This window comes from Anguilla anguilla, chromosome 2, assembly GCF_013347855.1.
Source record: "Anguilla anguilla isolate fAngAng1 chromosome 2, fAngAng1.pri, whole genome shotgun sequence".
Taxonomy (NCBI): domain Eukaryota; kingdom Metazoa; phylum Chordata; class Actinopteri; order Anguilliformes; family Anguillidae; genus Anguilla; species Anguilla anguilla.
Genome location: NC_049202.1, coordinates 63,405,505 through 63,417,971, shown reverse-complemented (window position 1 = coordinate 63,417,971; position 12,467 = coordinate 63,405,505). Strand labels below are relative to the sequence as shown.

At 39.5% G+C, this 12,467-nt stretch overlaps 1 gene segment (V, D, J or C); it reads right to left on the bottom strand.

The window, feature by feature from the left end:
• Nucleotides 1-1,736: 1,736 nt before the first annotated feature.
• On the bottom strand, nt 1,737-11,542 carry LOC118220451. The segment is given in 6 exon segments: nt 1,737-3,984; nt 4,211-4,543; nt 5,197-5,499; nt 6,026-6,355; nt 10,986-11,036; nt 11,206-11,542. Coding segments are annotated over 6 exon segments (1,398 nt in total).
• Between the last annotated feature and the right edge of the window lie 925 nt (nt 11,543-12,467).

Here is a 12,467-nt window from a genome sequence, read left to right as displayed (position 1 = left end):
CTCTGAATTGAGCTCCACACTATTACTGTAAGCACTAATTCACTCAGCCATGATCGCTATTGCACTGCAACATGTCTCTACCCTGACACTTCACAGCAAACCTCTCTCTTGAGCACTACTACCCAGACTAAACATTCATGGCAGCCATGAACACCACTTTACAATGTTGCCATGGCCTAATGCTACTCTGTACTACAGTACCTAGAACATGACTTCATACTCCAAACTGCACACTGCTGACCTGAACACTTCTGCTTTCATCTAGTTCCCCGAACAATAATTCCATCAACTGCCCTGAACACTTAAAAACAGCATCACGCTGCCACCTTGATCACTTCACATCAATACTTCCCTGAACACTTTTTCCCAATGAAAATCTATTAACTGTTGCCCTGAAGACTCTGCTGCTCATTGTGATATTGTTCACAGGTGCCTGAGGGGCAGAGCAGTGGGTCGTTGGTGCAATTGGGAGCACCTGTGTTCAGGGCTCCCAGAGAGTTTAAGATGCCTGTCTCCAGTTTGAGGGAGAGTTCTCTCCCTACTGTTTGGTTTGTATTTTGGTGTTGGTTGTGTTTTTGGTTTTACACTATACAACATTGCTTCAGCATACCTTTCATACAGCCACTCACCTACGCTACTGATAATGCTGACTTTCACACGGCATGTTTGTCTTGTTTTTTGGTATAATTAGGTTAGTTAGAATAAATGTGAACTTGCTTTTTAAATGCGTCAGTGTGCGTCTCCCTTTTTGTCATGGCCCTGGAGCCAGGTCGTGACAACTCCACATCGCCAAGCTGAACATTAGTCATTATCAATAAAACCTGTATGTCCAGTTACCTTGAGCTTTACTACACTGCTACCATGTTAGGCCAGAAGTCTGTTTCTCTTTTGAGGAAGTGTGTGAAATGAAATGGCAGTTTGGGGGGAAGTTTCAAAAGCTGCAGGTGTGGAGACAGAGGACAGCACAGAGACCGAAACTGCCTGTGTATGGCCATTCTAAGGCATATGCAAAGGTTAACTTCAATTCATCATTCCAGTAAAACAAATATATGAAATATATTAAATAAATTCATACTGAGGACACCATTTAAAAACACTTCACTGCATTTTGTGATTTTCTGATGTTTGTTCTGTTAACTGAAAAGGGACATACAAAATGATTCTGTATTCTTAACCTCACATTTGATGCAGTAAGATAATATAGCCATATTAAAAAGGTTCTGGATGAATATGTTGATGATTTTCCCATTTACCATGACATCAAAAATTCTAAATGATTTATGTATGTAACCATAATGATACATACATAAGTCATTTAGAATTTTTCATGTCATGGTAAATGGGAAAATCATTACATTACATTTTTGGTAGATTTTAGTGTTTTGCCCTAGATGTAACAAATTATCAATGTACTCTAAATAAAAATCAAAGTAATAGATAAGCCAGCAGAGAATGACATTTGGGAACCTGTATCAATACAATGATACAACTTTGATAAGATATTACAAGATTTATAACAGGATTTAAACTGCCATTAATGTATATTCCTCATCAGATAAATACATTTAAATTATAATAATTAATTTGAATAATATTCAAATTGAATATTATTTACACTGTTTAAAAAGTTACATTCTTGATGATAAAATGGGAAAACCCATATGGCAGATGGGTGAATTTCAGTAAGCTGTGTCATGTAGACAAATTATTAATAAATAAAAAACATGTTTGAATTTTTTATGACTGGACATTTATTTATGCATTTTTCATTACATTTCATGCATTTTACACAAATACCACATGTTAGCTGAGAGCGACATGCAATATGATGAGAGTGTTGAGGTTTGACTGTGAAGCCTTAGCTCTGCTAAACTCTGATATGCAGCTTTCACTCTCAGTCTGGTTAAATATACAGAGCACACCTCCCTCTGCAGCCCTGTACACTGCACTCAGGCCAGCTCTACACGTCAGAAACAGCATTTCAGACACTGAGAGATTTTTAAGGACCAACGCTTCTCTTTAATCTTTTAGAGCTTATGAAAATATTCACTAACTTCTTGAGAGATATGATGTGAAATATACACAATTTAAAATGGACTCATTTAGTGTAAGAGGTAAAACCTCAAAACCAATAAAAACCAAAAACACTGCACTTATTTAATATAATGCAGTGTGAAATGGAGGATGCGCTCCAACGGTAGCAGCGCTGGAGTTCCAGTCATGGGTGTAGCGGAGAAATTTGCAGGCGGGTCCCACCAGAGCTGTGCTTCTTTTTTGCTTAGTGGGTTGAGTACAGGACTGCCAACTAAAACCTTTCCTCCTTGGACTAAACTGCAGCCAATTATGTGCTGCTCTGTGGGTCTGACGTCCACAGAAAACACCGGCATGGACCAGATTTTATACTGACATTTTCATTTATTTGGTAATGAAAGAGATCTAAACACAGGCGCAGTGGAGTAATGGAAAAAATAAAGAGATTCAGCTCAAGAAAACATCTTTTGTATAACACACTTTTGACATATAATTATCAATACATTCAGAAAATAAGCTTTCATCACATCTTCCATGTGTAGCACTGTACATCTGTGACAATCTAATGTATTCTCAAGTTTCACAAATGCTCACTCTTTTAAATGATATATAATGAGCTGTGACTTCATTTGTAATCAGTTAGAATATGATTGGATATTTGTGGCAGGGACAGCTATATAGCTGCATAATTTCAGGAAGATTACCTGTCCTGCATGAGAACCTCCCATTGTCAAGACAAGGGTGAACAAGACCAGTATTACACTGAGATGAGTTTGTGCTGCTTGTCGGTAGTTTAGCTTGATGATGTTCCTTGGTAGAATAGTACAATCTTGTAAAGCTAAACCTAAGACAGGATCCAGTGATAATTTATTTTCTTTCTCACATGCAGTCCAGATAGCACCTGTCATAAGCAGGTTCTTATGCAGGTACCAAGAGCCCATGGTCCTGATTCTTAAGTGAGGTATGCCCAATAATACTCATATGCACTAATATTTATTTATGTACACCCTTCCTGCAAGTAATTTTACTATGAGCACACACTGGCCAAGACAGTGACTACAAGAACATCTACAGCAGCAAACAACAGGAGCAAACAAATTGCACGACAGCACAGTACAAAAAGTCATACACGTTTTTACACAACAAGAAACAGTGACACAACACAAACACAATTATTTAAAATCTTTGCCAATATCGTATTTTGTTGCTGTTCTATTTTTGTCAATTACTGTCCTGAACTATGTCATTTTTTTATGTTTTGTGTAATTGCTGCACATGCAACAGCTAATGGGGATACAAGCAAAACAAACAAACAAAATGAACAAACAGACCAAGAGAAGCTACCACACATGACAGGAAACAACAGGTAATGGAGGACGTCAGTTAACCCAGGTGAAAAAGAACCACAGATATCCACCCCCTGGCAATCCTACGGACAATAGTCACCAATCACATCACAGTACAAAATGGTGCTAAACACTGATGTCCCAGCACTTTGTTATGCTGTGTATACAGGGCTGTAGCACCACTGTAATTACTGAACATTAGACTGTGTGCATGAGGCCAGTGTGCAGTAGTTGTGGGATTTTTTCACCGAGGGCATTCTATGTGTGGAGATTCAGTCGCATTCAATGGAATTACCAGTTGCTCTGGACACAGATTTTGTGAGAGGTGCTGCTCTGCTGTCCAGAGAAACGTGCATCACATTGCAGGAGACTTTGGACTGGGACTTCCACTTCGCTGTCGGGATTTCAAAAAGACTTGTGACTGAGAAGGTGCCAGTTTTGCTCTCCACAGGCTCACTGGTGATGCTCTCTTCATAGGATCCATCCACTGTCCACATGACGGACACGTCCCGGGGAGAGAAGCCCGTCACTACACAGACCAGGGAGACAAACCCACTGCCGTCCTCTTCTGAGGGTGTGTATATAGCCACCTTGGGAATTTTTGACCCTGTAAAACACAGTTACAAACCAAGATTAACGCTGAACGTTCACAATGGAAACAACCTGATTACATTCTCTGTCTGTAGCATATTTTATAGGGAACTTATTGTACTCTGTATTTAATCGCATATTATTTTAAACAATAACAGTACTGAACAGTGTCATTTGAAAAAATTAAAGTGACATTGTTTGCCACAGGTGTTCCAGATTGTTTTATCTTGTGTGAAACATACCGCTGGTGTTCCGGCGGAAAGATTTTTTGATGTCCGGCTTTTTGCTGTTCTTCTGTTGGACAGAGCACTCAACATTTTGCTCGGTGAACCAGCGTTCCTGTCCCAGAGTCAGAGTGCTGGTCTTCCTGAACAGATCTCCGTGCGGAGTGATCTGACTCTCTTTGCTCAAGGTGCCTGTTCCACTCGGTGTCCAGGTAACGCTGGCTCCCTCCACTGCTGCCCTCTCTTCCCCAGTGATAACGCAGTCCAGCACAGCCCGGTTATATACAAACAATTCTCTCGCCTTTGGGGGATTCAGGGTCACCTCCAGACAGGGCGTGTCTAAGGACTGGTCTGTTCATTAGTAGGGAAAGAAAGAGCTGCTGTCAGTGTTTGCAGGGCACTCTGATCTCATGGGTAAACAGCAAGCTAAGGCTGGCTCAGTTACTATCCATATCAAACTCTATGCTCTCTGACTACAGAATAATAAAATCCAGAAAATCACTGCAATATTAAAATCTGTGTACTGGATAAGGTATATTACAAATGCTAATACCTTCATTTGCCTCTAAATTAACCAGGCTTTTTATCCTGTCAACAATATAATTTTCCATTAAAGTGAATGTATTCTTTTATCTGGGTATGCAGCATGATTTAGTTTTCAATTAACTGTCAGAAATTTCCCTAATTATCATTTCATTTCACTGGGAATTCAAGGCTTAAGTAAACTTTTCAGATAATCAAATAATATCAGTGTAAAGAGTACAATCCCAGTGTTGCTATGCAGAGAATATTACCAGTGTACATGCACATTTTGATTGTCATTGTTCATTTGTTGTCAATATTAACAGTGTAAGTGTACAATGTTGAATGTCAGTGCTAACATACATCGTAGAGTACCAGCATAAGTGTATAGTATGTAATGCCGGTGTTAATATACAGCGTGGAATACCAGTGTCAATGTGCAGTGTTGAATGCCAGTGTTAATATACAGTGTGAGTTCTCACCTCTGGAAGTTTTCTGCTCGATGAGTTTCTGCTGGTGCAGTACTTCACACGTGTACTCTTCATTCCTGTCCCATTTGGTGCGGTCCACATTCACAGTGCTGCTGGCTGAGTACAGTCCTGAGGCTTGCTTCTCTGATTGCCAGGTGTTGGATGATCCTGTCAGGGTTTTACCATTTACTCTCCAGGTCACCCTCAGGCTCCTGGGGTAGAAGTCCCGTATGACACAGATAAGGACGTCTGGGGGACTGTCGCCGCTGGGTACCAGCAGCAGGCTCACCGTTGGTGACTTGGGCACTTGAACGACTAAAAGTAGAAAATGTAGGATCATTGACTGAACTCTAATTCAGCTCAAATAAGTAAAATGTCTAATTGCAGATTCAAATGGGTACCTATTTTAAGGATACACAGAAAAAGGAAAACTAGCGCTTGAGAACTGATGCCACTGATGCCATTATTGCGATAGGTAACAGAAAAGAGTTAGCCTACCTATCTCAAGCTGTCTGTTGTGATCAAGAGGACTGGTTACTGAACAAAGTCATAGCCTACTACACAAATGTTATAAAGTATAATGCATTATATTATGCAACATACTCATGCAACACTACTTTATGAAAATGTAATAAACTAGGCATTTGGTGTCAATAGTCAATGAACCAGCAGGGCTCAGATGAAATCATTTGACAGACCTGCCCAAGAATAGCCGATTATTCACATGTATACGTCATTGAGACATTAAAAGTGATTGTTGTTGAGGCAAGAATATGAAATGACAGATTTCATATTGTGATATTAGGCTACCTCAATATTGATACATTTAATATCTCTATACCCGGTACACCTGGTGTAGATGGTTTCAGGAAACTGGCCTCCTTTTCCCCGGGCAGTGACGAATGGGTCACGGAACAACTGTAGGACTTCTTAGCATCCCAATCTGCCGCATTCACACGGAGATGACTGACGCTTGTGTAGGATTCAGACCCACTGATCTGCACTGCTGGGTACTGAGTGAAGTCAGACACGGGCTGTCCGCTGGTGTCCTTCCACTGGAAGGTCACGGAGGAAGAAGGAAAAAATCCGCTGGCAATGCAGGCCAGGGTCAGGGTGGGGCCTTGCAGGCATGTCATTAGAGGGAAGAGGGAGGTTGGTGGACTCGGTCTGTCTGAAAATCAAAACAGTCGCAAGATGTCTGTTGTGATCAAGAGGACTGGTCACTGAACAAAGTGATATAGATACTATACAAATGTTATAAATTATAATATATGATATTATGCAACACACTCATCAATTTTATGAAAAAGTAACACACTAGGCAGTTGGTGTCCATAGTCGATGAACTGACATTTGACAGATTTTTATTCCCTTTAATAGGCCTGTATTTACCCTATATTAAGAGTTTTCTTTATTTAGGGTAATTAATTAACATGGACCCATTAGAGCATCACGCATCTCAGTTTGCGGTTCAATGTCCACTTTTAAAAACACACGCGTGACCTTTCCTAGTAGCCGACTGTGGACCTAAATAAGTAGCCTAAGCAAATAAATAAATAAAGCTAATGGTAAACCTAGCGCTCGCTATATATAAACTGAATCACCAATCTTAAAAAACACAAGCCTAGTTAATTCAGACAGCAGTTAAAGGCTCAGGCTCGACTTGTTCAATGAACTTTAAAATATCACGGGCTACAAGGCACATTGGGAGTCTCGTTCATTGATGTTTTTGCGGATAATGTCATAATGATGGACACGATCAACAGTTCAACTGTTTTATTTACAGCGCGGCGTTAATATTGCGCACGGTGTTGCTTACTATTGTCTACTAGCGTGCTGAAAAGTAGCCAACCTGTGCAATGCTGATTTCCCTACAGTTTGTAAACGAAACTAACAGCAAACGACGTCAGCAACATATCAGTCTTTATATGTATAGTAGGAAAAGTAATGGAATGTATGTAGACTATTAATGACCTAAGTACGATTGCCTTCATAACATTTTGACAACACGGCTGTTTGATATAGTGAAGAGCAATATTCTGGTTTAAAATTACTCAGCCAAATATTTTAAAGAGATATCCCGTGTTCTGCCTCCAGCAGAACCAGATACTTCATTTCAAACCCACAGTATAGGCTATCTGTTCTGTTGCGGTTGTCTGCGGGTTCTGCGAGCCCGGTCTTGTGACCGGAGTGCAGCTCTCAAAGACGTTGGGCATTTCTATCGCGATACAGTGATGTTTAGCCCAAATGTTTCCCTGTGTTCTTTTGATGTCCTTTGACAAACGCTTCACAGATAGAAACAACTTACCTGGTGTTAAAACCGTAGAGCCTGCCTCTGTGGGCTCAACAGACTGACCATCTGTGGAGACAGAAATAAAAAAAGATATTTGTGAGTACATTGATAATTAATATAATTATGGAAACAAACTGCAAACACTGTGATTTAATCTTATTTTAAAGAAACTAATTTAAAAGAAAGTCATCGTTTTCATTTAAAATAAAAATATGAATGCAGCATGCTCACTTACAAGATAAAGTTCCCAGCAACACTGCTAATGCTACAATCGCTCCCATTTTCACACACAGATCTCCCTCTCTTACAGGTGATGCTCTTGTGTTGGGAGGAGAATTCTGATTTCCCTACAGTTTGTAAACGAAACTAACAGCAAACAACATCAGCAACGTATCAGTCTTTATATGTAAAGTAGGCCTATAGTAGGAAAAGTAATGGAATGTAGCCTGTATCAATGACCTAAACGATTGCCTTCATACAATTTTGACAAAAAGGCTGTTTTTTTTTTTTTTAACCTTTATTTTACCAGTAGAGTCCCATTGAGACAGAATCTATATAACAATGGAGACCTGACCAAGAGGGCAGCTCAGTTAAAAGATATTACAAGAAGAAACAGGACATTAAAATAATATACAATACAGTACAAAGCAGACACAACTATTAGGGGTCATGCAAAAATACATACACAAACAGAATGACAGAAATACATACATGTAACCAGCATGACATGACGGATTAAGTATTAAAACAAGTGCAATTAACAGTTAAGATTTCTGAGTTCTTTTTTTATAGGCAGCCAAGGAAATGAGTGTGCCAAGCTTGAGCTTAACCTGCAGCTCATTCCAAGACCAGGGGCCATAATAAAACAGACTCCTCTTCCCGGCTTCTGTCCCCACATTAGGTACCTTGAAATGCAGTCCAATATTAGATCTTAAATTATGTGTATTTTGTGTGGGTAAAAACTTTGAAATTATATATATATAGGTAACTTTCTAAGAATGGTCTTCTAGATGAATATATGCCAGGGTTTCATCCTACGTATACCAAGGAATGTCCAATTTACCAAGTTATATAAGGTACAATGATGTGTCTTAAACCCTGCATTTGTAATACATCTGAGGGCAGCATGATAAAGAGGGTGGAGTTTGAACAAAGTTGATGGACAAGCAAAGTGGTAAATGATGTCACCGTAATCTAGTTGAGGCAGGAATAAACCTGCAACCAGCCATTTATGTAAAGATATACAAAAACATGACTTTAATCTGTATAAAAAGCCCAATGTAAACTTAAGTTTCCTAGCAAGAGTTTCAATGTGCTTTTTAAAGTTAAAGCTTTTGTCCAACCAAATACCAAGATATTTATAAGTATCAACAAACTCAATAGCTACACCTTCAAGGGTGTTTATAGAGAGAGCTGGGACCTCGACACGACTAGGAGCAAATACCATTGCCTCAGTCTCATGCATTTAAAAGTTTGATATAGTGAAGAGCAATATTCTGGTTTAGAATTCCTGAGCCAAGTATTTTAAAGAGATATCCAGTGTTCTGCCTCCAGCAGAACCAGATACTTCATTTCAAACCCACAGTATAGGCTATCTGTTCTGTTGCGGTTGTCTGCGGGTTCTGCGAGCCCGGTCTTGTGACCGGAGTGCAGCTCTCAAAGACGTTTGGCATTTCTATCACGATACAATGATGTTTAGCCCAAAGGTTTTTCTGTGTTCTTTTAATGTCCTTTGAAAGACGCTTCACAGATAGAAACAACTTACCTGGTGTTAAAACCGTAGAGCCTGCCTCTGTAGGCTCAACAGAATGACCATCTATGGAGACAGAAATAAAAAAAGATATTTGTGAGTACATTGATAATTAGTGTAATTATGGAAACAAACTGCAAACACTGTGATTTAATCTTATTTTAAAGAAACTAATTTAAAAGAAAGTCGTCGTTTTCATTTAAAATAAAAATATGAATGCAGCATGCTCACTTACAAGATAAAGTTCCCAGCAACACTGCTAATGCTACAATCGCTCCCATTTTCACACACAGATCTCCCTCTCTTACAGGTGATGCTCTTGTGTTGGGAGGAGAATTCTGATTTCCCTACAGTTTGTAAACGAAACTAACAGCAAACAACATCAGCAACGTATCAGTCTTTATATGTAAAGTAGGCCTATAGTAGGAAAAGTAATGGAATGTAGCCTGTATTAATGACCTAAACAATTGCCTTCATACAATTTTGACAAAAAGGCTGTTTTTTTTTTTAACCTTTATTTTACCAGTAGAGTCCCATTGAGACAGAATCTCTATAACAATGGAGACCTGACCAAGAGGGCAGCTCAGTTAAAAGATATTACAAGGAGAAACAGGACATTAAAATAATATACAATACAGTACAAAGCAGACACAACTATTAGGGGTCATGCAAAAATACATACACAAACAGAATGACAGAAATACATACATGTAACCAGCATGACACGACGGATTAAGTATTAAAACAAGTGCAATTAACAGTTAAGATTTCTGAGTTCTTTTTTATAGGCAGCCAAGGAAATGAGTGTGCCAAGCTTGAGCTTAACCTGCAGCTCATTCCAAGACCAGGGGCCATAATAAAACAGACTCCTCTTCCCGGCTTCTGTCCGCACATTAGGTACCTTGAAATGCAGTCCAATATTAGATCTTAAATTATGTGTATTTTGTGTGGGTAAAAACTTTGAAATTATATATATATATAGGTAACTTTCTAAGAATGGCCTTCTAGATGAATATATGCCAGGGTTTCATCCTACGTATACCAAGGAATGTCCAATTTACCAAGTTATATAAGGTACAATGATGTGTCTTAAACCCTGCATTTGTAATACATCTGAGGGCAGCATGATAAAGAGGGTGGAGTTTGGACAAAGTTGATGGACAAGCAAAGTGGTAAATGATGTCACCGTAATCTAGTTGAGGCAGGAATAAACCTGCAACCAGACGTTTACGTAAAGATATACAAAAACATGACTTTAATCTGTATAAAAAGCCCAATGTAAACTTAAGTTTCCTAGCAAGAGTTCCAATGTGCTTTTTAAAGTTAAAGCTTTTGTCCAACCAAATACCAAGATATTTATAAGTATCAACAAACTCAATAGCTACACCTTCAAGGGTGTTAATAGAGAGAGCTGGAACCACGACACGACTAGGAGCAAATACTATTGCCTCAGTCTCATGCATTTAAAAGTTTGATATAGTGAAGAGCAATATTCTGGTTTAGAATTACTCAGCCAAATATTTTAAAGAGATATCCCGTGTTCTGCCTCCAGCAGAACTAGATACTTCATTTCAAATGCACAGTATATCTGTTCTGTTGCGGTTGTATGCGGGTTCTGCGAGCCCGGTCTTGTGACCGGAGTGCAGCTCTCAAAGACGTTTGGCATTTCTATCGCGATACAGTGATGTTTAGCCCAAATGTTTCCCTGTGTTCTTTTGATGTCCTTTGACAAACGCTTCACAGATAGAAACAGCTTACCTGGTGTTAAAACCGTAGAGCCTGCCTCTGTGGGCTCAACAGACTGACCATCTGTGGAGACAGAAATAAAAAAAGATATTTGTGAGTACATTGATAATTAATGTAATTATGGAAACAAACTGCAAACACTGTGATTTAATCTTATTTTAAAGAAACTAATTTAAAAGAAAGTCATCGTTTTCATTTAAAATAAAAATATGAATGCAGCATGCTCACTTACAAGATAAAGTTCCCAGCAACACTGCTAATGCTACAATCGCTCCCATTTTCACACACAGATCTCCCTCTCTTACAGGTGATGCTCTTGTGTTGGGAGGAGAATTCTCAGTGTCTTTTATACCCCTTTCACACAGAAGAAAAAAGGAGTTTTTGAGACGGCTTCGATACCGCACTTATCTCTGTGTGAACACGTTGCGACGGCTTTTAAAATACCGCAAAAATAAAATACCAAATTCTGTGGGAAAGGGAACCTGTTACTGTATCAGAGGCGGCTCAGATGCGGTATTAGCTGTGTGAAATGGGCTTTATATACTGTGGACCAAATTTGTTTAAAAATCTGTGAGGTTGGAGGAAGGAGAACAAGCACGAAACCGTCCAGATCCACGGCGCAACTTGAATTCTGACTGATATAGCCAGGGAAATATTTTCACTGGAGGCTGGATACCGCCTTACGCCTGGTCTACACCGCTTACCTCGCCTGTGCGTGACGGCTACCTCGCCGAACTGCTGCGGCTCGCATGCATGTGCGTGTCCACACCGCCAGCGTTTCTGCTGCGGCGCTGCTACTGCCAGCCCTATCTTTCTACATTGAGTTTGCCTTCAATATGGCCATCAATAATAGAATGTTTGATTTCATTTCATTATAAATTTAATTCATATTTAGTTTAGACAGAAAAGGGTAAAGAAGTGTGTGCTCAATTGTAAAAAATAAAATAATATAAAATGTATATTTTTTAAATGTCTGTGACATATTCAGATATAGCCTAGACATTGAAACTATAGTGAAAGGTGTCAGTTATGTAATGCTGCTCGTATGATGTCAATATGACTATCAACAGCTCTTTTCGCTGTCTATTTTTGCTGAGAACCGCGCACCTCACGCGTGAAAAATAGGCTCCACGCCGAAACTCGAGATGACGCGCCGCAGCAGCGAGGCTTGAGATGCGCCTCATGCTGAAACCACACTATACGCGGCAACGGCCGCTTGTGGCCGCGCCGCGTCCCCACAGTCGGCTGTTTGTGGGCGTGTCACCTATTTTTGACAGACAGTTGTGTTCGTTAAATGTTGACCGGGTTTAATATCGTGTTTCATATTCATTGTCCTGTCGGAATAAAAATCATTTTGCAGTAACCTAGATCTGAAAGATGTTAGTCAGCTGCTTAGCTAGGCTGTTTAATGTCTACAACCAACAACAAAAACATTGTCTGACGAATTAGCCAGATAATTCCTTCAAAGTTGTATCTGATTAGCTAGCTAGGTGG